This window comes from Cydia splendana, chromosome 10, assembly GCF_910591565.1.
Source record: "Cydia splendana chromosome 10, ilCydSple1.2, whole genome shotgun sequence".
Lineage (NCBI taxonomy): Eukaryota > Metazoa > Arthropoda > Insecta > Lepidoptera > Tortricidae > Cydia > Cydia splendana.
The window spans coordinates 22,208,973-22,235,580 of record NC_085969.1 but is presented as its reverse complement, the minus strand read 5'-3'; the positions used below and the strand labels follow the sequence as shown (position 1 = coordinate 22,235,580).

The 26,608-nt window shown below is 38.6% G+C and overlaps 2 protein-coding genes across 3 annotated transcripts in view; both read left to right on the top strand.

Annotated features, from left to right (window-relative positions):
* The window catches only part of LOC134794443 (organic cation/carnitine transporter 2-like), a 33,807-nt gene extending 11,145 nt beyond the window's left edge, over nt 1-22,662 (top strand). The window contains exons 3-9 of one of the 2 annotated variants that reach the window (XM_063766257.1): nt 926-1,080; nt 11,569-11,782; nt 14,619-14,719; nt 19,103-19,257; nt 19,522-20,139; nt 20,675-20,856; nt 21,201-22,662. In XM_063766257.1, the coding sequence (XP_063622327.1) occupies nt 926-1,080; nt 11,569-11,782; nt 14,619-14,719; nt 19,103-19,257; nt 19,522-20,139; nt 20,675-20,856; nt 21,201-21,380 (1,605 nt within the window). In that variant the 3' untranslated portion in view covers nt 21,381-22,662. The remainder of the gene's footprint in view (nt 1-925; nt 1,081-11,568; nt 11,783-14,618; nt 14,720-19,102; nt 19,258-19,521; nt 20,140-20,674; nt 20,857-21,200) is intronic. The other variant, XM_063766256.1, reaches the window with a different exon arrangement.
* Nucleotides 22,663-26,400: 3,738 nt separating this feature from the next.
* LOC134794435 (uncharacterized) overlaps nt 26,401-26,608 on the top strand; it is a 44,253-nt gene continuing 44,045 nt past the window's right edge. The window contains exon 1 of the mRNA XM_063766248.1: nt 26,401-26,534. Coding sequence (XP_063622318.1) covers nt 26,463-26,534 — 72 coding nt within the window. The 5' untranslated portion in view covers nt 26,401-26,462. The remainder of the gene's footprint in view (nt 26,535-26,608) is intronic.

Here is a 26,608-nt window from a genome sequence, read left to right as displayed (position 1 = left end):
TCGCTCATCTGCGCGAAAATCGACACGAAAAACTGCGCGAAAATCTTGTACACTGCCTAAAAAGTAACCATTATTCGCGCATCCGTTGAAATTTTGAAGAGTCGCTAATTGTAACCTAAGTACTTATCGAGTACAATAAAACGCAATAATCCTTACGTTAAGAGAATATAAGTATAATTTTATTAAAACCAGTGCTCTTTCAGTATGAAAATATTTATGATCTAATTTTATTTTAAAGTATTTATAACTTCTAAACTCCGAAAGCACATCCAGTAAGAAAATACTTGCGAAAAATACTTTTGAAACTAGTTTAGAGCCGTGATTTTATCTACAAAAACTAAACTAATCTCACATCAAATTAATGCTATTTAATCCAGACGGAAAGAAATACTTTATTCGGATATAAATCTTTGTACATCGTGCTTACGTATTAGACTACTTGGATACCTCGAGCTAGACCTTACTTCCATACAAGTAACCATTAACGACATTCTAACATCGGTCAAGACCAGCAACTTGTGAAGAACTGTGGCATTTCCCGAACAGACTACGTCTATCGAACTTATCAAGACTATTCAATAAAGTGTTAACGCGTCTACATTAAATGAGAAAAGTGATCAATGACACTCAGCTATAAAACTTTGCCACTAACCACCAATAGTCTAAGTTAATAATATATCCTTTTGTATATTGTAAATCTCAAATTATATAACTTTGACAAAAGATTTATTCAATAACAAAACTTATAAACTATTATTAAAATTAAGTATAAAGTAAATAAATTAAAACTAATAAAATTGTAAATAAATAAATAAATCCTTGTTAAGTGAAACTTCTTTAAAACTTACAAGACGTTACCAACGAAAAGAAGTTACCAACTTCAAGACCTCAAAAGAAGTTATTATTAGTTCCAATAATGGCGGAGAAGGCACCAGGAGTGGACTGCGACGCCCTGATGGTAGAGCTGGGGCAGTTCCGGCGGTTCCACCTCCTCAACTACTTCCTGATGGCGCTGGTCAGCTACACGGCTGCTCACTACGCCATGAACTACGTGTTCCTCGCTGCCGATGTGCCTTACAGGTCATTATCATTAATTTAAGAGTTAAACTCTTGACGGTGGAGCGATTTCCATGTATGTGTTATTGTCTCCCCTTCTTTCTCTTTGCTTCAATTCTCCCCTTCAACGATGTTTTTGATAAATTCGTCCTCTTTTGATTTCTATGGTTCCCAATAAATTACTCTTCTCTCCTACTATACGTAAAACCTCACAGGCACAGGTAGGCAATCCTCCTCCTCAATTACTTCCTCATGACGCTGAACATTGAACGTGTTCCTTGCTTTTGATGCCTACAGGTAGGTCATACAAGAAAGCACGAGTTCACGCATGTAGCAGCGCCCGCAGAGAAACTATCTTTGGGTTATGGTATTAGCGGGGGGTACGGCGTTGGTGACTACACGGCCTGACGACCAAATATTTATGCAGATCCAGAAGAATGTCTTTTGTTGTTCCCTCTGTTTCCATGCTTGCTTTGCACATGGGGCTATCCGTTTTACCCATATTAAAGAGATATCTGTTTAGTGTGGTGTCCTGTAATTAGTCCTACTATTTTTCGTACCTAGTCTAGTTGGTGTCTAGATGTCCTCAGTCATATTTTTGGTGAGCCTGTAATTCAATCTTGATAGAATTTCTTTGGTCTGCCTACAGGTGTCCAGTTCATCCGTGTTAGTATTTTTTAATCTGTTGCTATCAGCTCTTTAGAATTCAGCGCACAGAAAGTTCGAACTTTACTAATTACTTCCGTTTCCGTCAGTATAGGTACTTACGTAATTCCCTCATTTCGATGTGATTTCCGTGGCTCTCGGATATAAAAAAAAAATGTGTTATGCGTTTGCAAAGGTTACTTTGGCCGCGACCCGAGCTTTGCTCGATTCCCATTAATGTTAACATTGCTTCAAATACTAAAATCATTTATTTACATACAATATATATACAGTGGTACTACTAAACGAAATTAATAACTAGCTTAAATCTAAAATAGGCCCTTGAGGCATTGTACCAAGGATGCTGGCGGCATTTCCTCGCTGTATCGCAATGCTGATACGTTGTGCGAGGTAGCCGCCAGCTCTTCGGTCACCAGTTACGTCAACCAGACGCTTCGCGATTTCTGCGAACAACTTATGCGCGCTGGGACCCCATGGACCTAGAGTTTCAACTCCAAATGGTACTAAATGGTACTCTCTACCGAGGCTCTTATATTTGTTACGTTTTAGAATTTCGGCGCTTTCCGCCGCTCCGCCCGCTTTTACAGTAGTCCGTTGGAGGTGGGACGGTGCCAGTGTGTCTACGCAGGTAGCATCCCACACCAACATCCGTCCCAAGCTCCAAGGAACTAAGGACACCCCATCGGGCCTCTTGCCATCATGTCTCGAAAAACGGCCTGCACTTTTTTGACAAGATAATCCGTGGTGTCCCAGTCGGTCCACGTCCGACACGTCCGTGCCACAAGAGCATATGTGTGGCGTACACACCGTAACCCCGAGTCGCAAACCAGTCGCCAGTCTAAGGGAGGCCGGATCCAAGAAAGTACCAGTATTGGGCGAAGGATGGGCATGTAGCCAGTAACCGGCTTCCCGGGCTCCGACCGCCAAAAGCCTTGCGCGGTCCGGACCTGTACTTATGTGTCGGCACAAGAAGTCGGCACTTGTCTTTTTGTAATCAAGATTTAGAGTTTGAATAAGGAGAATTTCAGTAGAACGAATACCTGAGAATTTACCATGTGTACCTAATTTTAAGTGAAATTGTATAGGTATTGTGATATAAATAAGTAATAATAACAGGGAAACGCACCAAGTCTTGAGTATTGAGTAAACGATTTATTCTTGGACTGAATGTACGACAATGCATAGACCGACAACGCTACCGTCCTTTTCGCGGGAATCCATCTTGACAGAGTGGGCCGATGACATACGCTGTCAGTTAGGGCACGTTCAAAACCCCGCTAACCGATCGCGGCCATCTGACCATTCGCCCACGACGGTTTCTTACACCTGTACCGCGCTGAACATCACCATACTTCACATACTGTATTAAATTAAATTATGTAAACCTGTGTTGTGTACAATAAAGAAAAAAAAAAAAAAAAAAAAAAACTCATCTCCACAACTTTACATACCCCGTTGTTAAGAATAAATTGATACTCAGCTGATATTACCCCGGTGAGGCCCGGTCAGCTTTAGCAATATTGCACTTATATTACCTCATTGAACATTAAAATTCATTCAAGAATTTCAAGTTTCAAGCCGTCAAGACTGGTTTTATGACTTGAAATAAATGTCATGTAATATAATTTTGATCACTTATATACTTTCTCAACGGCACAAACTAGACTATGTGCATAATCTCAAAGAATACAATAGCACACTTCGCAGATTTTATTACCTGTTTTGCTATCATAAACAAACCACTTTGCTGTATTGTAGGCCAACATCATACTGGAAAGGGATCTCGTCATATTGTTTATTGCATCCAAAGGTATATCGGTGTTAGAGATGTTCACTTTGTTTCATATATGCCTGCCGTAGCAAACTGACTATATCTTGTTCCATATTAACTTCAGATTTGTTGCATCATCAAATACCTATATTCCTTGGAGTTGGAGTGATCATTTCTGTTCTGCAAATTAAACACAAGCACCCCACAGCCACACTAAGCCTAGTGTGGTATCATAATAACAATGCATGTTCTGCATGCATTTATGTAATAATAAAGTATGAGTTCCATACAAATAACACACCAAGATCATCAATACCATACCAAATGATATACTTACAATGCACATTTATTTACAGGAGTTAATGCCCAAACATTAAAGAACAAACTCCCATATAATTTTACGCGTTAGGTTATGCGTAAGTGTGTAATACATTTTACTCACACAAAACGTTCAGTCGGTTTAGCAATTCAAAATACCTGCATTCAGGAATGGCAAAAACCATTGCCAAATAGTTTATAAATACTAGTAATGCTTCATTTGACGCTGGTAATCGTGATCGAGTCTTACTGCACTGACTCGCGTCGTTCATGTACTTACCGGCAGACGATAATACTGTACTTACGTACTTTTTCTCATTTGTCTGATTTTGTGCGTAATGATGCTACTAAAGCTACTTCCAACACTACGATTTCGTACGAGAATCAACTCATTTGATCGAAATATTTTGTGAGCATGAATATATAATATCCCACTTCTGAACTAATAACAGGGAAACGCACCAAGTCTTGAGTAAACAATTTATTTTTGGACTGAGTGTACGACAATGCATAGACCGACGCTACCGTCCTTTTCGCGGGAATCCATCTTGACAGAGTGGGCCGATGACATACGCTGTCAGTTAGGGCACGTTCAAAACCCCGGTAACAGTAATAAAATAAATCATATCACGACGACATAGCCTGTTACGGACGGATATCATCACTATTAGTTTGTTTGGGACGGAGCGTGTTGCTGATTTGCATTTGTAGCCACCTGACGAAGCCTGCGTTACTGATATCTTGCATATAATATTAAACTGGGTTATTATTAAGGTTTTGTTTTGAAATTTAATTTAGTAAATTTATTTTATATTCATATCATATCATACATAAATAGCAACTTAAATTATATGTATGAAATGGAGGATGGGGTTTTCAATTTTATAGGTACTTATTAAAAAAAGCGAATGGCTAGGTATATATAGGTACCTAGGTGTGTTATAGGACGGTAAAGGACGTTGCGAGTTACTAAGGTACCTACCTATTCTATGTAGTCATGCGTGAAAATTACGAGTTTGAACATCATTTGAAGGTATTTTTAAAATTGCTATGTACGCGGTTCAGACTGTGCTTTAGGAAACGGAACCATTTCAGACAAGAAAACATTGTTACGAGGGTACCTATTAATAGTTATTTACGATACAAGTGCGGAAAGTCAGAAAAATTCGTAACGAGTTGCGAATTTCCTATTCGCACAACGTTTTACAGTAATAAATTTCTGTCATAGGCGTGGAAAGTGTCTAAAGTAGCACCATAAATGTACCTACTGTAAAAACTTTTATAGTCTGGCAAACGTGGCAAACTCAAACTATACTTTAAAAAATAGGTAACAGTAAGCCCTAAACGAGCTTAGAAATTTGTTTCTGTTTTTACAGTCGTTAGCTATGTTTTGGCTAGTGTAAAACATTTCCGCACCCAAAACCCCGGAGTATGGACCCGAGAGAGCTGTTACGTCACAAGTTGGACTTTCCCACCCGTCACGTGCTACAAAGAAAGTCAAGTCTACGGACGACGGTCAACCTCACTGACTTGGCAAAATAAACAGTTGATGTGGGGAGGTTGCCACCTAGCTAGGGTACCTATTTAGGGTGCTTTTCGTATATGAAACAACATTTGAATCACTATAGCAGCGTTCATCTAAAGTATTCTAAAGTAATACTTGGCAACCTAACTCCTTATTAGATGGTATTTTTTGACTTGTAGTGCCTGTCAAAATGCTTTTAGAAGTAGGTAATCAATCAACTGTAAGAACTAATTCTACGAATCAATTTTATGTAAATAAACAACAAAAAACATACATTATGTGCTTAGGCAGTATTTATATAAACAAAACAAAATTACATAAACCTTGAGCCAACAACTTGTGCGATATTGTCTCTCCTTCAGTAAACAGCAAGTTAAACTAATAAACAATATAGCACAATATTTTCATACAGCTCTGCAATGGAATATTTTTATCCTCTTTTGTTTACTATGTACCTAAAGTAAATATACTTAACAAAAGGACGTGGACCTGTGATTTCTTCGGATCATTAAATATCACACGTTTATTCTATTGTAAACTTAACAAAGAGATCGTGATTATCGTTTTATGATATGTCGTCTATTTGTGTTTGTGCTCTTAATAATACTTGAGCTAAGTAGAGATAAAAGGGTCAATTAGGCATTTGACGTCATGGCTACTACTTTAATTACCTAGATACAGTGCCTTGGATAAATGGGGGTTGTCGATATTGAAGTGAATGTGTACAATGTGTAGGTACCTGCCAGCAGCTCTCCTATTTATAGATTGTTACCTATCTTCAACTAAAACTGAGCTGTTAATATTTTACTCGTATAGCAACCATCACTTAAAGCGAGGTACAATGTCTTTTAGATAATTGCAACCAAAATGCGTTGCGCACTGATACACAATGTTTTGTAAAATAACGGTTTGCAATAAATACCCAATAAATCCTTCGGGTTCTTCCTTATTAAGTGTCGTTATATGTCTCGCATACTTACATTAAACTTCATTTAGAATTTAAAATTAATTGCTCCATACTTTTTGCGGTATCCTTAGCATTGCTGCGCTTTGCGTCCATCGGTATAATGTATTCAGCACGAGACGCCGGAAACGGACGGTTAGCCATTCAAGTGGGCAGTTAGCGGGGAATTATTAATGGTTATTCTGTTATCTTGGCGTACATGAAGCGTTTAATTGTGCAGGTCTTTTTGTTGCAATAGTGCAGACAGACTACTGCTTCGCAGGATACCTTGCATTTTTATGAGGATTGAATCAAAATTTGACTTTAGGAATAATTGTGCCTGTCAAAACGAAATATCTGTCTGTATATATATGTAGAAAGATTAGATTGATAGAGATACTTTTGTTTTATTTGGAAAAGGATGGCAGAAGCTTTTGGCTCGTTGGTTCATCCGCTACTATTGATGCTGACTGTACCTCATCGGAAGTATAAATCGTATTTGGAATCGTGTAGGTCAGCCACAGAACACCCGGGGTTGGTCTGTGAGGTCAGCCACAGAACACCCGGGGTTGGTCTGTGAGGTCAGCCACAGAACACCCGGGGTTGGTCTGTGAGGTCAGCCACAGAACACCCGGGGTTGGTCTGTGAGGTCAGCCACAGAACACCCGGGGTTGGTCTGTGAGGTCAGCCACAGAACACCCGGGGTTGGTCTGTGAGGTCAGCCACAGAACACCCGGGGTTGGTCTGTGAGGTCAGCCACAGAACACCCGGGGTTGGTCTGTGAGGTCAGCCACAGAACACCCGGGGTTGGTCTGTGAGGTCAGCCACAGAACACCCGGGGTTGGTCTGTGAGGTCAGCCACAGAACACCCGGGGTTGGTCTGTGAGGTCAGCCACAGAACACCCGGGGTTGGTCTGTGAGGTCAGCCACAGAACACCCGGGGTTGGTCTGTGAGGTCAGCCACAGAACACCCGGGGTTGGTCTGTGAGGTCAGCCACAGAACACCCGGGGTTGGTCTGTGAGGTCAGCCACAGAACACCCGGGGTTGGTCTGTGAGGTCAGCCACAGAACACCCGGGGTTGGTCTGTGAGGTCAGCCACAGAACACCCGGGGTTGGTCTGTGAGGTCAGCCACAGAACACCCGGGGTTGGTCTGTGAGGTCAGCCACAGAACACCCGGGGTTGGTCTGTGAGGTCAGCCACAGAACACCCGGGGTTGGTCTGTGAGGTCAGCCACAGAACACCCGGGGTTGGTCTGTGAGGTCAGCCACAGAACACCCGGGGTTGGTCTGTGAGGTCAGCCACAGAACACCCGGGGTTGGTCTGTGAGGTCAGCCACAGAACACCCGGGGTTGGTCTGTGAGGTCAGCCACAGAACACCCGGGGTTGGTCTGTGAGGTCAGCCACAGAACACCCGGGGTTGGTCTGTGAGGTCAGCCACAGAACACCCGGGGTTGGTCTGTGAGGTCAGCCACAGAACACCCGGGGTTGGTCTGTGAGGTCAGCCACAGAACACCCGGGGTTGGTCTGTGAGGTCAGCCACAGAACACCCGGGGTTGGTCTGTGAGGTCAGCCACAGAACACCCGGGGTTGGTCTGTGAGGTCAGCCACAGAACACCCGGGGTTGGTCTGTGAGGTCAGCCACAGAACACCCGGGGTTGGTCTGTGAGGTCAGCCACAGAACACCCGGGGTTGGTCTGTGAGGTCAGCCACAGAACACCCGGGGTTGGTCTGTGAGGTCAGCCACAGAACACCCGGGGTTGGTCTGTGAGGTCAGCCACAGAACACCCGGGGTTGGTCTGTGAGGTCAGCCACAGAACACCCGGGGTTGGTCTGTGAGGTCAGCCACAGAACACCCGGGGTTGGTCTGTGAGGTCAGCCACAGAACACCCGGGGTTGGTCTGTGAGGTCAGCCACAGAACACCCGGGGTTGGTCTGTGAGGTCAGCCACAGAACACCCGGGGTTGGTCTGTGAGGTCAGCCACAGAACACCCGGGGTTGGTCTGTGAGGTCAGCCACAGAACACCCGGGGTTGGTCTGTGAGGTCAGCCACAGAACACCCGGGGTTGGTCTGTGAGGTCAGCCACAGAACACCCGGGGTTGGTCTGTGAGGTCAGCCACAGAACACCCGGGGTTGGTCTGTGAGGTCAGCCACAGAACACCCGGGGTTGGTCTGTGAGGTCAGCCACAGAACACCCGGGGTTGGTCTGTGAGGTCAGCCACAGACACCGGCACTTGACTCGTACATCCTCGTCCTACGGAAAATGCACGTCCAGCACGTTTGGGAAATCCTTAAGGTTTACCGTCTTCCGGTGTCCAGGGACTTTACCTTTTAAGTAAGATTATAATTGTCGATGTGTATTTACACTATGAAGACAAGAACAAGCGTCAATCAATAAGCAAATATCACAGCCAAACGGCATCTAAATCTAAACCCGCATGACGGGATAAATAACTACTTACTCGTAGTTGAGTTGCTTACACGAGGATTTCCTCACGTTTTTGCTCTTAGTGTTTGTTGAGGATAAAATATTGCAAGTCTCCGTGAGTTAAAAGGATGTACCTATAAATTATGCAAACACACTTCATCTCGTAGGTAAGATCCAGGACAATTTTTCGGCTTTTGAGTTTGGAACTTTCTTTTATTTCAACTCTCTCTCTTCAAAACTAGAATTAATTTGTGCAAGCTCTTAATTTTGGACTTAACTGACTATTTAGTGCCACCAGCCTAACAGAATGGTCCGGAAGAAAGTGTGAATAGAGCAATGATGATGATGCTAGAATGACCAAATCGATACATACATTTTATTGTTTTCTAAGGTAATGCGAAGTTAGTTGGCATTTTTTTTCTGCAATATTACCAGGAATTGCGGAGTTCTACTGTTTTCCTCAATTCACTGTCCGAATCGCTTAGATCAGGCTCGGCCGGTGTCCGCTTGTTGGGGCATAGGGGCAATATATCGAGAGGAGGAAAATAGCAGTCTATATTTTAGGGTTTGGTAGCCAAGGTAGCAAAAATGGAACTCATAATAGTTTCGTTATGTCCGTCTGTGCGCCGGTCCCGTCCGTTCAGCTAATAAAATTTGGAGCATAGATGTATTTTATGAGCCGCTTCTTAGTTTAGAAGATACAATAATATCCTAACAGAATATCCGTAAGTGTTAATTAAAAGTAAAAAAAAATTTAGTAAAAATCAACGGCCTGAAATGCCCCCAACGACCTGATATATAAAATGATATAGGAAAAAAACAATAGGGTATTATACTGTATTTTAAATAAATTATTTTACACCATGCATTAAATAAAGCACCAGATAATTATTAGAAAAACACAGATAGGAGTTATTTTTAAACACAAGTTCTATTTAATAAATCGGATAGAAATATAAAAAGTATGTGAGTTGACCGTGACGTCACGATATAATGTTTCATATAAATTCCATATTAGCAAATCGTTTTGACAGCGCTAAAAAAGTAACTAATTTGACTAGTAGGAAAATACCCTATTATAAGCTTTCAAAAATGTTTTTGATTAAGTGTCTTCATTATAATCTTTACTGAATCTGTCTTCCTCCATTGACAATGCAACCGGGTTTGCCCGTGAACCGGATTATTCAGTCAGTCGTTGCATTGAGAAAACGAAAATCGATAATTTTACCTACACAGTTTGAGTGGATCTCCGAGATAGTTTCATATTTTAAACAAGGTTAGGTTTAAAGTACATATTATAATGTTTAATGGTGTTGTAGGAAAAAGCAATTAGCGAATTTTTGAATTATTGAATTATGATTTTGCTAGTACCTGAACGTTTTTGAAAAACCTGTTTCAAACAGCTTTTGACTCTTTTGAGTAGGTGACCTATTAACCAATAGCTGACAAAAAAAATCATCGAGTTTCCTCCCTAAATGAAAGTCTCGTGTTTCGGTGTTTACACTACATCACGCAAACTTAATAAAATGGATATATGTATGTAGATAACTTTTGATACGATCAAAAATAATAAAAAAATCTGAGTGGGAAGAATCCTGGTGTAGACGCAATGTAGAGAGTAGGTATAGTGAGATTGGAAGTGCCGCAATTCAAACTAAGTATAATAAACGAACATATCCCTTTAAATCAGAATGCAATAGAAATTAACAACGTCATCCGCATCCACCTGCGAGTATTAAACACATTTTTTAATTAATGTCATTCATCTTATTTATTTATGAACCCTTTTTATTACAATAAATCTTATATTTATTCACTTGAAGAATACATTCGTTAGGAGAGCCTATAATTAAGATGAAGGACCTTTAGATGTTTTGATAATCAGAAAAATAGTTAACGTACCTATACGAGCATTATGTATAAAATTATTGATTTATTAAATTGTTTGCTAATAATAACGTTTTGTAAGTGGAAATACCAGTGCGTGTTTTACGTTTACAAGCTGAACATAATATTTCGATTTCGTGTTGCTAATTGTTATATTTTGCTATTTAGTCCGGTTTCTATCAATTAAATAATAATAGACGACGCAATACAATAACAAATAAGAATTAATATGCCGATAAAAAGAAGCCAAGAGTAGGTAATTATCGACTTACGTGTTCAAAAATCTTTGTTAAAAACGGTAAACAACACGATATTTTTTTGAATATTTTTTTGTTATATGGTCATCATCATCATCAGCATCATAATTATCAGTCAGAGGACGTCCACTGCTGGACATAGGCCCTTATATGGTAAGGGGCTCTATTACTTTTAAGTACACACTTATATTAGGAAAAAATTAAATCTTAAGTATCACCGGAACAACCGATCCTCATCTAATGTAAAGATGTATTTTGGAATAGGGAGTATTACGCGAAACTCTGCGTAGGGGGCGCCACTACCACAATCCATCATAATCTGGGGATCTACCGCGAAACAAGAAAATCGAAATTTCGTTATCTAACCTCTCTATCACTCTTGCATATTCGAACGATAAAGAGGTAGATAGGTATCTACATTTCGATTTTCGCGTCTCCCGGTAGGCCCTTGTTAACAAACCGCCTTGATGCATCAATGTCATATTTTATTGTCTGTGAAAACTTGCCAAAAAACAGTTTAAGGCACAATATGTATACCTACTTAATAAGTTACTCTATGGTTTACTATTGGCGCTAGTGCTGCACTCTGGAGGCATAACATTGCAGTAATACCTCCTATTGGAGCTTTGGTTGCTTTCGACTCTATTGGTATCACAAGCACCTTATCAACTACTAGTGAATTTTGTGTCATAAGTTATAACAATATCATTTTTCCAGATGCGTGGTCCCCGAGTGCGAAGCCCCCAACAGCACCGACTTCAGCGCAGCCTGGACGGCGGCAGCACTGCCCGAGCACGGCCGAGCGCACCGATGTTCCCGCCGGGTCCCGCTCGACCCCACCCTCCCCTGCGAGGCGAACAGCGCATTTAGTGAAGATGTAGTAACCTGCGACCAGTGGCTGTACGCTTCCGCTAATACCATCGTCACTGAGGTAAGTTCATTCAGCGCTGTTCCTCTCGATCCCACCATCCCCTGCTAACATCGTCTTCAGTAAGGATATAGTTGCTTATAATCAGTGGCTGTACTTGTCCGCTAATACCATTGTCACTGAGGTAAGTTCATTCAACACTGTTCCTCGCTACCCACCCTCCTCCCCTCCAATTACATGGTAATAAGATTTATATCTGGTCAGAACAGATCAGATCTGGAGCATCTATGAAACTAACAGCATCACACTTCGCTACCTGTAGACCTTAATGTCTTTGAATTAAGGCTAACGAATGGTCAGAACTGTGTACAGTGGTATCACTGTCCTTATTGTCACAAGTAATTGGTGCAAAAACTCGATAATGGCAACTTGAATTGAAGGCTTTGTAGTTTTTTTTGTGGCCATGGATAATGGCATTCATGTGGTGTCGACGGAACCGCTAGATTAGGATCTTTGAGATGTTATGTCATGAACGTGCCTGTGTCAGTTCAGTATCGTGCATTTCATGTCTAAGAAGTAGATTTGATTTCTAAACTAAAGTTTACCGTGGCTTTTGGCTGCCTTTGAAGTTATAGTTAAGTGATAGAGAAAGTATACTTATATTAATAGCACATAGTTGCTGGAATAAGTACAAAGCGTGTATTGGGAAAACATTTCTAGGAGTTTATCTAAAAGGAGCACAAGATAGCCCTGTGGACATAAATGGCATTACAGGGCTCTAAGAGACTTCTTAGAGTTTGCTTGTGTCATCTGTGTTCCTTGTAGGTAGGTACGTGGTAAAACACACGTATCAAATATGCTGGACACATAACAGATATCTTTGTTAGGCGTAGACAAGAATACCTATGCATTTGAAATTGACCTCTTTAGGTATCTCGTCGCAGTACACTAGTTATCTAATCTTAATGCAACTTCAATGCGTTATTGTTTAAGAGTTCTTAAGCCTGCCAAATTGATGGAAGACAAAAACGAAGACAAATATATCTTATCAATAAGTGTTACGTACCAATAAATAGATAATGTAGCTATAAACTTACTAAAGTACCTTAGCAACAATTACAATATTTAAATAGTAGGCGAAAGCAGGTTTTCCTTCAGGTGTGCCAAGTCTTATAAGAAGACTTCACAAATAACAGCGTATAGGTACTTACCTACTGCCTGCATTTAAAGGTTAGCAAGATTTATCTATGTACAGTCACCTGCAATAATATGTTACTCTTTGAAGGCCGCAAAAATATGTGACACGCTCTTATGGCTCTACAAATAAGATCGTGTCAGATATTCTTGCGGCCTTCGTTGTGTAAATTAATATATTATTGCAGGTGACTATACCTAAATGCCGAAGCCTTGACACTGTCCTGATGAAATGAGTAATGATATGTGTGCATTATAATTAGCATATGACGATAACTTGCATCTTTCATCTTAGCATTTATCTTTGGTTGCTGAGGACAGCAGGGTAAGCGATAGCAAGCGTGAAATATTTTTACAAAAACCTTTGACCCTTTTTAGCTTTTTTTACGTAATAAATAATTACGATTCAGTCCCAAAGGACTATTGAGCTTTTTGTGTCGAATTAAGAAATTCGTAAATCAGGCATTTTATTTGGTAATTTATTGCAGTAAATATAAAATAGGTAGGTAATCATAGTACACGTAGCGATTAAGCAAGATCTCAGTCGAGTAGGAAGGCGACCTTGACACTGTCTTAATGAAATGAGTGGGTAATGAATGCTACGTGGGTATTATCATATTATAATTATAAGGCGATAGCGATCTGCGCGGATCGCACGCGCACATTCACGCACGGGTGCGCACGCAAGTCACCGCCTGAGTAGATTATCAGTTGCAAGACTTGATAGTAAATAGTTGCATCTAGACTTGCTAGCCATATCTCTCGCTTTATCGCAATCCCGTAAATTAAGGATGGAGAGCACTGAACTTGTTTTTTCTAATATGGTGATAATGATAGAGTGCGCCTAAGGTAACTTGAATAGAATAAAGTGAGGGAGTGTCATTATAAACATGACTTTACCCACACTTTGTCATTGCAAATGTCGTGCAAAGTTAGCTTGGTCCAACTCTAATAAATACCTTCATGATTTTGGCGTTTTGTCCGTATCGAGATCTTATTGACTGCACTCCACAAAAGGAAGAGAAGGCATTTGAATTAAATTGGCACTAGTATTTTGTATAGCTTTGAATTCCTCAAAACCAGTAAAATGCGCTTCGACTCCGCACGATGAGTGGGAGTGATGACCCTGCAATTTACTCATTCAAAAAACCATCCACAATCACGATATAAATCAAGCAATCTTGAACCCTGAATCGTTTGCATAAAGCACATTAAATTCAGTGCTCGACCTTCACCTCCAAACGCATCCGATATCGTCAGTCAGGCGTGCAATCATAATAACAATGGCTTTGGTGACAAAAAGCTGATCGTTAAGGGAATCATGTTTTGGAGGATGATTTTATGCGAGGTTATTTAATGTTCTTGATGATATCATTACGCAGTAAGTTGGCAAATTTGTTTAATACTTGGGTGGACATAATAAAGGTCAAGGATTTCGTCGAGGATCTGCTATTAATGTCAAGATTCGTATTTTTGTGTGAAATGCGCACTGCAAACCGCAATTGCAACCCATGAAGCATCTTAAATGTTTCCTTAGTTAGGTACTATAGTTATTTATTACCTAGTTTATTAGGATTTTCATACAAAACATAGTTATCTGAAAATCCTTGAACCACAGAACAACAGGCCAACAATATGGGAAGATGGTTGAAACCATATTTCTTAAAGCAAATCGATAATTAACAAAGTGTCTATTCGGTTACAGTTCAACCTGGCCTGTCAAGAGTGGAAGCGGACGCTGGTGGGCACCATCCACAACATCGGCATGCTGGTGTCGCTGCCCATCCTCGGCTACGTTTCGGACCGGTGAGGCCCTCAATTATTTGTATACATAAAAGGTGTTTTAGTTTATCTTCTCTTCCATTCTACAGTAGTTGCGGAACTATTGAATTTTTTAATTTGTTCAATAGGCCTATTAGTGCCATAATTGAAGTAGGTACCTACTGGTCAAATGTTCACAAGACAAGATAGAATCACAGTACCAAGCGACAATAAGGCAAATATGGATTGCAGTAAAAGTGAGGTTGGCCGGTCGTAGTATTTTACAGATGACGCCCGCAATCCCGCATGGGTTTAAGGCAAATGTCACTGAACAAAACTGAAGACAGGTAAAATCTATGATGGCACTATCTATGAAAATTGACACTTACCTACTAACATCATTGTGACGAGGTTTGGCACTGTTTGTAATAACATTTTGAATTACCTATATAAATAAATAAATAGGTAAATACTCGTAAATAAATACATATTATAGGACATTCTTACACAGATTGACTAAGTCCCACAGTAAGCTCAAGAAGGCTTGTGTTGTGGGTACTCAGACAACGATATATATAATATAATATAATATAATATAATATAATATAATATAATATAATATAATATAATATAATATAATATAATATAATATAATATAATATAATATAATATAATATAATATAATATAATATAATATAATATAATATAATATAATATAATATAATATAATATAATATAATATAATATAATATAATATAATATAATATAATATAATATAATATAATATAATATAATATAATATAATATAATATAATATAATATAATATAATATAATATAATATAATATAATATAATATAATATAATATAATATAATATAATATAATATAATATAATATAATATAATATAATATAATATAATCAACCACAGGTAATAGAAAACGATACTGCAAAACTAATGTGGGAGATGCCGGTTCAAACAGACGTAACAGTAGCCCACAATAGACCAGATATTATATACATAGATAAAATACAAAAGCACATATACTTAATAGACATTACTGTTCCATCAGACTACAACATAGGGCCAAAAGAGGTTGAAAAACTAAGTAAATATCACCTACTAAGAACAGAAGTAACTAGATTATGGAGAATGCCTGCCACAGTTATCCCGATAGTAATAGGAGCCACCGGTATTGTAGCCAAAAACATACACAGATATATAGACAAATTAGATGCACAAATAAACATACACATTTTACAAAAGCAAGCAGCCATCCATACAACTACTATTTTATCTAAAGTACTAGGAAATACAATATATATTGGGGAAACCGATGCTCCTCTTCCCTGAGTGTCTCAGGGCGGGACATCGATAAAATACCGACTTTCAAAGTCGAGAAAAGAAAAAATTCTAATATAATATGATATAATATAATATAATATAATATAATATAATATAATATAATATAATATAATATAATATAATATAATATAATATAATATAATATAATATAATATAATATAATATAATATAATATAATATAATATAATATAATATAATATAATATAATATAATATAATATAATATAATATAATATAATATAATATAATATAATATAATATAATATAATATAATATAATATAATATAATATAATATAATATAATATAATATAATATAATATAATATAATATAATATAATATAATATAAATACCGACTTTCAAAGTCGAGAAAAGAAAAAATTCTAATATAATATAATATAATATAATATTAGCGTAGGTCAAGTAAAGACGGCAATAAGAAAATTGCAGAACTGGAAAGCACCTGGACCTGATAAGATTCAAAATTATTACCTAAAATATTTCACAAGCACACACGAACATATAGCAAAGTTATACACTAAAATCATAAATGGTACAGAACCAATAGAAGAGTGGTTTACTACTGGACGCGTCATATTAATACCGAAAGATGGTAACACGGCAGATCCTAAGAACTGGAGACCAATTGCTTGCTTACCGACCATGTATAAAGTATTAACTTCAGTAATAGCCAACGAACTTTATATCCATTGTGATAACAACGATATAATAGCTCCGGAACAACGAGGCTGCCGTCGACGTGCCAGGGGCTGCAAAGACCATCTCATGGTAAACAAGGCCATACTCGAAGACGCGCATAAGTGTCAAAAAAACTTGAGTATGGGGTGGGTTGATTATCGGAAAGCTTTTCATAGTATCTCACACGAATGGCTCTTAAAAATTGTAGACCTTTACAAGTGTCCGAGGTCTATCAGAGGCTTTCTCGAGATAGTCATGCCTACTTGGAATGTTACCATGACAGCTTATGGCGCGAACGGCGCAGTCACTACAGATCCTATCTACATTCGACGTGGAATATTTCAGGGAGATTCTCTATCACCTTTACTGTTTTGCTTAGCGATAAACCCTCTCTCACAGATCTTAAATAAGTATCAATCAAAAGGATACTTATTAAAAGAAAGCATACACATCAACCATTTACTGTATATGGACGACCTAAAAGTTTATGCAAACAATAAAAATAATTTGAAAATATTACTGGATAGTACAGAAATTTTTACAAACGATATAGGTATGAGTTTTGGACTAAATAAATGTAACATATTACACTTAACTGCAGGCAGAAGGAGTAAAACTGAAGGAGAGGGACACATATTACTTAGCGGTGAAGAATTTCAGTATTTAGACGTTACAGAAAGTTACAAGTATTTGGGCATCTGTGAATCAGGAAAAATTGATCACAGTGAACTTAGACAGCAGATACAGAAAACATATTTTAAGAGAGTGAAGCTCCTAGCTAACACTCACCTCAATTCACGAAACCTCATTAAATCTATTAACACTTATGCAGTTCCCGTTCTGTTATACTCCTTTGGTATAATCAACTACAAATTAAAAGATTTAAAAGTAATAGATACAAAAACTAGAAAATTATTAGCCATGAATAAAGCTCAGCAACAGAAAGCAGATGTTAATAGACTTTACTTACCAATAGATAAAGGAGGTAGAGGATTAATGAATATAGAATATGTATACAAAACACAAATAATTAAATACAAACAATATCTACGAAATGAAAGTGACCACTTAATAAAGGCAATAGTAACACATGATAAAAACCGGGACAAATACTCAATCGAAAAGGATGCATTAGAATTCTGTACAGAACTGGCAATTGCAGCAGATGGGTACTGGACCGATGAAGAAATCAAATCAGCTGTAGTGAAGAAGAATATTAATATATGGAAGAGCAAGCCTCTTCACGGCCAATTCCTTAAATCAGTGCTAGAAAAGACAAACATAGACACCGAGTACTCATTCAGATGGCTCAAGAGACAACCGATATCTCCTACACTAGAAGCATCCATATTTGCCATTCAAGATCAAGCTGTAATTACTAATCAAATAGAGAGAGACATACTTAAAAAAGATGTGGATGGTAGGTGCCGGCTTTGTCTCTCAAAAGATGAAACCGTTCAACATATAGTTTCAGGATGCGAGAGGCTGGCTGGCACTTACTATACCAGACGACACAACAACATTGTTCAATATGTACACTGGTCACTAGCGAGAAAGCACAAATTCAATGTCAATAGCCTTTGGTGGAAGGAAACTTTAACGCAACCACAGGTAATAGAAAACGATACTGCAAAACTAATGTGGGAGATGCCGGTTCAAACAGACGTAACAGTAGCTCACAATAGACCAGATATTATATACATAGATAAAATACAAAAGCACATATACTTAATAGACATTACTGTTCCATCAGACTACAACATAGGGCCAAAAGAGGTTGAAAAACTAAGTAAATATCACCTACTAAGAACAGAAGTAACTAGATTATGGAGAATGCCTGCCACAGTTATCCCGATAGTTATAGGAGCCACCGGTATTGTAGCCAAAAACATACACAGATATATAGACAAATTAGATGCACAAATAAACATACACATTTTACTAAAGCAAGCAGCCATCCATACAACTACTATTTTATCTAAAGTACTAGGAAATACAATATATATTGGGGAAACCGATGCTCCTCTTCCCTGAGTGTCTCAGGGCGGGACATCGATAAAATACCGACTTTCAAAGTCGAGAAAAGAAAAAATTCTAATATAATATAATATAATATATATAAATACTGATCGATAAAATACCGACTTTCAAAGTCGAGAAAAGAAAAATTTCTAATATAAATACTTAAATACATAGAAAACAACCATAACTCAGGAACAAATAGCTGTGTCCATCACACAAATAAAGAACTGCCCTTACTGGGATTCGAACCCAGGACCATCGGCTTCACAGGCAGGGTGCTACCCACTAGGCCAGAGCGGTCGACCGGTCGGTCGTCTATATATATATGCGTTTTTCTGTTTCCAGTTGGGGCCGTAAAACAGCACTGACCCTGTCATGCGTGCTCGTGGGGGCCATTGGCTCTCTAAAGGCATTCTCCATCTCCTACGAGATGTACGTCATTGTGGAGTTCCTGGAGACGGTAGCTGGTGCTAGCGCTTTCCCTGCTGCCTTCATTATGAGTAAGTCCATGCATAGTGATTTTCATAAGTGACATCAATGAATACCTAAGTCCTAAAAATGGGTGTCTTCGAAAATCGCAAATGTTTATGAAAGTAACAAGACTTTAATTAAGACGATTTACCATATCTTGCGTTTTTGTGTGTTGCATGTTCGATAGTCGGTAGTATTAACAATTACATACACGATTTCTGTTGTGCATTGAAGCGCTTCTAAAGCTTGAAGTCTTTATTATCTGGCTTTCATTCACTATACTGTCATTTCAGCGATCGAGCTCCTCGGCCAAGAGAAGCGAGTCTTAACTACAGCCTTCCTCGGCATCATGCTCGTCATCGGCGGCCTGAGCTTCGCGCTCCTCGCCAAGGCCTTCCAGTACTGGCGCACCTTCATCCTCGTTGTCTACCCACCGTCCCTCCTCTTCCTTCTTTATATATACTTCCTCCCAGAAAGCATTAGATGGCTACTCTCTAAAGGACGTAAGGAAGATGCTTTAGAAATCATAACTAAAGCAGCGAAGATGAACGACATAACTCTTTCGGAAGACACGATTAAACAACTTCAAGAATCTAAAGAGCCTGTGGAAAAAAAGGAAAAAGAAGTAGGATTATGGATGCAAGTGTTCAGATCTCCAATCATCATGCGGCGCCTAGCGATCTGCTCGTGGTGGTGGATCACTTGCACGTTCGTGTTTTACGGGCTAGCCATCAACTCGGTGTCGCTGGCGGGCGACAAGTACACCAACTACATGCTGGTGGTGTCCGTGGAGGTGATCGCGGTGGTCACCAACGCGCTGGTGCTGGACCGGATTGGGCGCAAGCGGACGCTGCTCATCGCGTATATTGTTTGCGGGATTTCTTGCGTTGCTATCGCTTTTGTGCCTCCTGGTAAGTTCTGATGGTTTTACTTTACCTGAGCCTAATACATGTAATTGACATGGTGAAAGTATTGCAAAGATGAAAACTAAGTTGCAATTGAGGGTAGTGTTTTACAAATAATGTTAAACCCTCATTTTACATCAACATTTTCTATTACCAATAAGCACTTGGGGATTCGATGGTTCCTTATTAGGTCCATCTTCCAATGAAGTCTAGCTTTCTGGTTCTAAAACCCACAGAGGATAGTGAACACTGTACAAAAGTTTACATCATAATTTCCCAAATACTTGGAAGTTTTCTACGTAGTACGTATGTTCTTCTGATTTCTTAAACATCTGACAATAAACAATCTGATATCTCTTTATCTTTACTGTATTACATTAAATTTATTTTATAAGTAATACATTTTGCAATATTGAATAACAGATCGAACAATCTGATTAGATTAGATTTATTTTCATAATATAGCATTACATTATAAATTGTTAAAGTACATGTCAATTTACAAGAATACATATTATGATCATATTGTTTTGTATTCCAGCGATGTCATGGCTAGCGACACTGCTGTACCTAGTGGGCAAAATCGCCATCACGCAAGCCTTCAGCGGCGTATATATGTACACATCAGAGCTATTTCCCACACACGCGCGCCACAGTTTGCTGGGATTCTGCTCTATGGTCGGCAGACTTGGCTCTATCGTGGCTCCACAAATGCCTCTACTGGTAAGAATTCAATTTAGCATACCTACTTCATTTTGATTCTAACTAAATACAATCGTGCGAACGCTTCTTGGGAATAAGCGGAAGTGATTTGGTTGAAGCATGAAATTTTCTCTTCAAGATATAACTTTTGATATAAGCATATACCAGAGAAAATTTATGGATTTTATTCGAAAATGATGTTACCAGACTTTACCAGATTAGGTACATCCCTATGTCCCACCGTCTGGCACAGGCCTCCTCTTATTAAACATATATTCAGTGGTTTGGCTCTGCTAGGTTAGCCCATTGCGGATCGGGGATTTGTATGCAACACCCTTGTTAATTAGTTTTAAATCACTTTCCAGGCAATCTACGTAGAGTGGCTTCCATCGGTCCTGTTCGGCAGCACAGCACTAGTGGCAGGCGCTCTCATGCTGACTACGCCAGAAACACTCAACACTCGGTTACCTGACACCATTCAAGAGGCTGAAGAACTTGCCAACCAACATAAGAAGCCTGAAAACTTAGAGATGAAAGCCTGCTAGCGCCTTCACTCTTCAGAACAGCTCTTACTAACGCCGGAGACCAACACACAGTTACCAAGACACCATACAAGATGTTGAACTTGATAACCAACCAAACAAGCCTGAGAACTTGGAGATGAAGGCCCGCTAGAGCCTTCACACGCTCACCACAAACCCTCAACACTACGTAGGTTATCCGACACCATACAAGAGGCTGAAGTCGCCAACCAACAACAAGAAGCCTGAGACAGAGATTAAAGCCTGCTAGCTGAATCATGCGGAACTTAAAAACAATCTTTCTGTTCAGTGAATATTCCCGTGCTAGACTCAGAGCCAACTGAGTCACCTCATCGAAAACCATAGATGAAAAGCAGGCATAAAAAAGCTGCCAAGAAGTGATGTTGATAAAACATTCCAAACGATTCAGTGATGTTAAAAATGTGCTTATAAATTTTACAATTTATATGTATATGTCAGTAATGTATTTATTTTAGACCACAGTTGTACTACCGATTAATACAATTAACGAGAGAGTTAGAGGTAGGTAAGTAAAATAACTTATGAAGGATAAAATGACTCTAATTATGTAATAATTTTACATCTCTGACGTAGGTACACAGGTACAGTTACCTTCAATAATATCTTGCACCGCGAAGCGCACAAGATAATTATGCTAAGAGTTTATACTTTTGTTTTAGTTTAGGTTTTAGGTATTTTAGCATTAAATTTTTTCCCAGATTTACAACTATTTTTACAGGTGAACCTAAAAAAAATTGTGTAACCATTAAAATGTTTTTATGTCAGATATTAGCTATATCTACATAAAAGGAAGATATGTTAAATAAATATACTTACTTTATACTTCTTCTTTACGTATATCTAATACTCTTTTACAGCTATATGAATAAGATCGTGTGATATTTTGCCCAATTCACTGTGTAAGATAATATTGCAAGTTACAACAGACTACATAACAGGTCTTAGGTTGTTTGTTAAGTATCGTTGTGACGTAATTTATTGTGATATAATTAAGGGTGACACTTCGCTTCGCTTTCACGAAATAATTAACGACCATATTCATAGTTTAAGACACTTTAGACATATAGATAATAAGCTCGAATTTTCTCTCTTTTCTATACAATATCCATTTTTATAGAGTTCTCTGATGTCCAGCTAAGTGAAATGCCACCCTACTCTATATTTTAAGTATGACTTGCGTACAAAGTTATGTTATCCATTAGTTATATAATAATTTAAGACAAAAGTTGATTTAACTGCTGTGTACATACACTTTATGTTACAATCTTCTATTTCATTTCAAACCCACCCAAAAAAAATTAAAACACGCTTTATTGTTGACTGTAGTTTGCTCCTCAATGAAACGTTATTAAAATTAAAATTAATTTGTACACCTGTATTACAAATGAGATTCGGGACTGCGTAAGCGTGATGTAGGAAAAAGTGGCACTCTTTGTATGGATAGTAGCTCTACTAATAGACCGGGAGATAGTGACACATTTTACTGGGTCATTTGTACCAGTATGGCGGTTTGTCAGGGGTCTAAGTCCGTAATGAAGGAAAGAAAAATGATGGTCATAGCGCTGGTACCGGCGGCCCAATCGCGCGGGCGTTAGTCGAACGTGTCGGATAAAATACGAGTGTCGAACGATTTGTTCCACAAAAATCCTCGTATTTTCCGATAGTCCATAAAAAAAAAGTAGGCAGTAGCGTAATGCCATACTTCTCCGGTGTGACTTACAGCCCGCCATACTGAGGCGAACACATTAATTTAAAAAAAACAATTCAACCATTTGTGCCAAGCTAATTTTTGCACAGGTGATCATCGTCGAGCAGCCATTCATGGACATCACCATGCCATACTCTTCGAACGGTTCCAAATGGCCGCCATACCGCCGCAAGGGAGTTATTTTTTTTTTTTGCTAAACGATTTGTACCAGTATTGCATTTAAATTTTTGGAAAGTATTTGATAAAATGTGACCGTTATTATAATTGCCATACTTATAGTAGGGGGAAAAAGTGCTGCCATACTTGAAAAACTTATTTAATCGACACGTTTCAAAAATACGACTATACAATACGTAAAATATTTTTTTACAGCATGGCATCATCATATTCTGTTTGTTTGGATACAATTATACATAAAAAAAATTATTCCAGATTATAACTACGGGGCGGACGACTGTGAGACTTAAGCCAAGACATAAAAAAAAATTTTTTTTTTGACGATTTGTACCAGTATGGCATTTGGATTTTTGGAAATTATATGATGCAATGTGACCATTATTATATTTGCCATACTTCTAAAAGGGGGAAAAAGGGGCACCATACTTGAAATAAAAAAAAAAAATTGTACACATTTGCCACCTCCTACGGGTATGGCATCATGAGATTTCCATTTATGATCACACAGAAAGTGTTGAAAAAAAAATTTCAAGATGGTACAAATCGTTTAGCAAAAAAAAAAATTTAACTCCCTTGCGGCGGTATGGTGGCCATTTGGAACCATCCGAAAAGTATGGCATGGTGATGTCCATGAATGGCTGCTCGACGATGATCACCTGTGCAAAAATTAGCTTGGCACAAATGATAGAATTGTTTTTTTTTAATTAATGTGTCCGCCTCAGTATGGCGGGCTGTAAGTCACACCGGAGAAGTATGGCATTACGCTACCGCCTACTTCTTTTTTATGGACTATCGGAAAATACGAGGATTTTTGTGGAACAAATCGTTCGATACTCGTATTTTATCCGACACGTTCGACTAACGCCCACGCGATTGGGCCGCCGGTACCAGCGCTATGACCATCATTTTTCTTTCCTTCATTACGCACTTAGACCCCTGACGAACCGCCATACTGGTACAAATGACCCAGTAAAATGTGTCACTATCTCCCGGTCTATAACGCCAGTCAGATCTTGTGGGACGACTTTGACAATTATACAGAGGAGACGCCACTGACGCCACTATCTCACTGGCGCCACTGTGAAAACCGTCTTAACATATGATTTATGTCGCCTAAGTGAGCTGAAAATATTGAGGCTGCATGATTTGAAACAACCGATAATACACTTTAATGTCTTTAATACAAGGATATAAGAACTTTCGGTAGATGTACAGTATTTTTCGTTATTCATTGGATTTCGACGGAAACAAGTCATTAATTTTATTGTAATCTGACAAGACGCGACTAATGCCAACATTGCCAACATTAGCCGCAACTGTCAAAACATATACTAAGTCGCCATTACAATTTAAACTAACACTTACAGTTTAACATTTAAAATAACAGCCGACCCTTCTTTAATGCGAGGGAGAATGTGGCATTTAAATGGGCTGAAGGTACGAATTTACGAATGGCACAGAAATCAAATTCCTTAAAAGTAACTATGGACGTACTTCAGATGTATTAGTACCTAGCAATACTTCGGTAAATATGAAATAGGGTGAATAGTGAGACAAGAAGATTATTTGAACACCTATAACTTAATCGAAATTATTTCAGGAACAGCCCATTGCAATTAGTACCTACATTATGATCAAAGTTTGAGAAGTAGGAAATTCGCAACGAGTGGCGATAAATTAAAACACGACCAAAGGGAGTGTTTTAAATCGACACGAGTTGCGAATTACCTTTTCGCACGTGTATTGTATAACGTTTTACAGTAGGTGCCTACATATGGCCCTTTAAATTTTCACCATACGCACGTATAGTGCTATAGTTACCGCACTAGGGCAGTAAAGTAGCGCCATATGTACTGTTTCTTAACGATGTACCATAATATACATACCTGACAAAATCTATCAGAATCTAGTGTCACATATTTTTAAACACAAGGGTATATAATTGTTACTAATTCCTGTACCTACCTACCTAAAATGCTCCTGTGAGCCTGAGGGCTGTAAGCATTATGCCGTGTCACGCGCATCTCATGTAACTTTAAAAGTTGAGTTTCGAGATAATTACGTTTGAAGTGTTAAAGATTCAAATGCTGTTATCGTTGACGGTTCATCGTATTTTTTAATTTTTTTCTAATCTACATGTTAAAAATTTTCTTTTAGAAGATATATATTTAATGGTTTTTAAGACGATTTAGACTGGTTATCCGTAACTCATGTAACTCGAGTTAACGGAGTTTGGCGTGACACGGCAGCATTATGGGAACTGTTTCCACACATACTTACTTTTAAAGAAGTTACGTCGTTATACATACTATTATTAGTAGATAAAACACGTCGAAATGTGACGGATGTATATCCACAGCGATAAACGACATAACGCATCATACTGTTTACAGAGAACGCGTTATACCACAAACTATTCTAAGCTCACGATATTTCCCATATTCTGCGTGCGACCCAAATACACCTTCTCCTCTCCAAAGGGCAGAACCATGTATCAAATGTTAAGGCACATACGACGTTTTGACATTAGTATTGTCGTTTGATCGTAAATGCAGTTCAAAATGGATTCGCGCCGCCCTAATATTTCAACAGAGTAAATATTTGTGCCAAATATATCATAACATGTCTATTCGGATATGAAAGAAATATGTAGATCGTGTTTTATTAGTTGGATTATTACTAAATTATTGCCGAGTTAAAATAGATCTTAGTACGTTGGGATATGATCTGTGTGCAGCGGTTTGTGTATTTTAGTTTTCAGTATAGCGCTGGTATTAGTAGGCGCTGCGCGCGCGCTCCTAAAATTTGTGATTTCAGTTAAATCTGAAGTCCAGTTATTTAGAAGTCTAATTTGGAATGCGCTGTTAGAGATAGGGAGATAGTCTTTTGTTTTTCAAAAATCATGTCAGGTGTTTTACTTTATCCTGAGGTATGTTTACAAAATCACGTACCATTAAGTGCCTGAAGACAGTGGTGTTACCAATCCCTTGTGCTTTTATTTTGACATAAAGTTAGAGCCAGTTGTTTTCATAAATGGAAAAGACTCGTACTGTCAGTTGCGTTTTACTCCATAGTTTTCTGGAGTTAAGTGCCTAATGTCAGTTATTTAGTGACCATTGTGGTGGGATACGTGGTGATGGGGTTGTGTGTGTAGTGGTGTGTTGTGTGTGGTGTGTGAGATGTCGCGACGCGATGTGGTGCCACGCGCTGACCGCGAGGTCCTCGCGCCGCCGCCCAGCAAATGTGCTAAGGTAAGCAAAAATATGGGAATGGACTGTAAAGGATGACTCACGTTAGACCGGGCCGTGGCCGGGCCGGAGCTTCC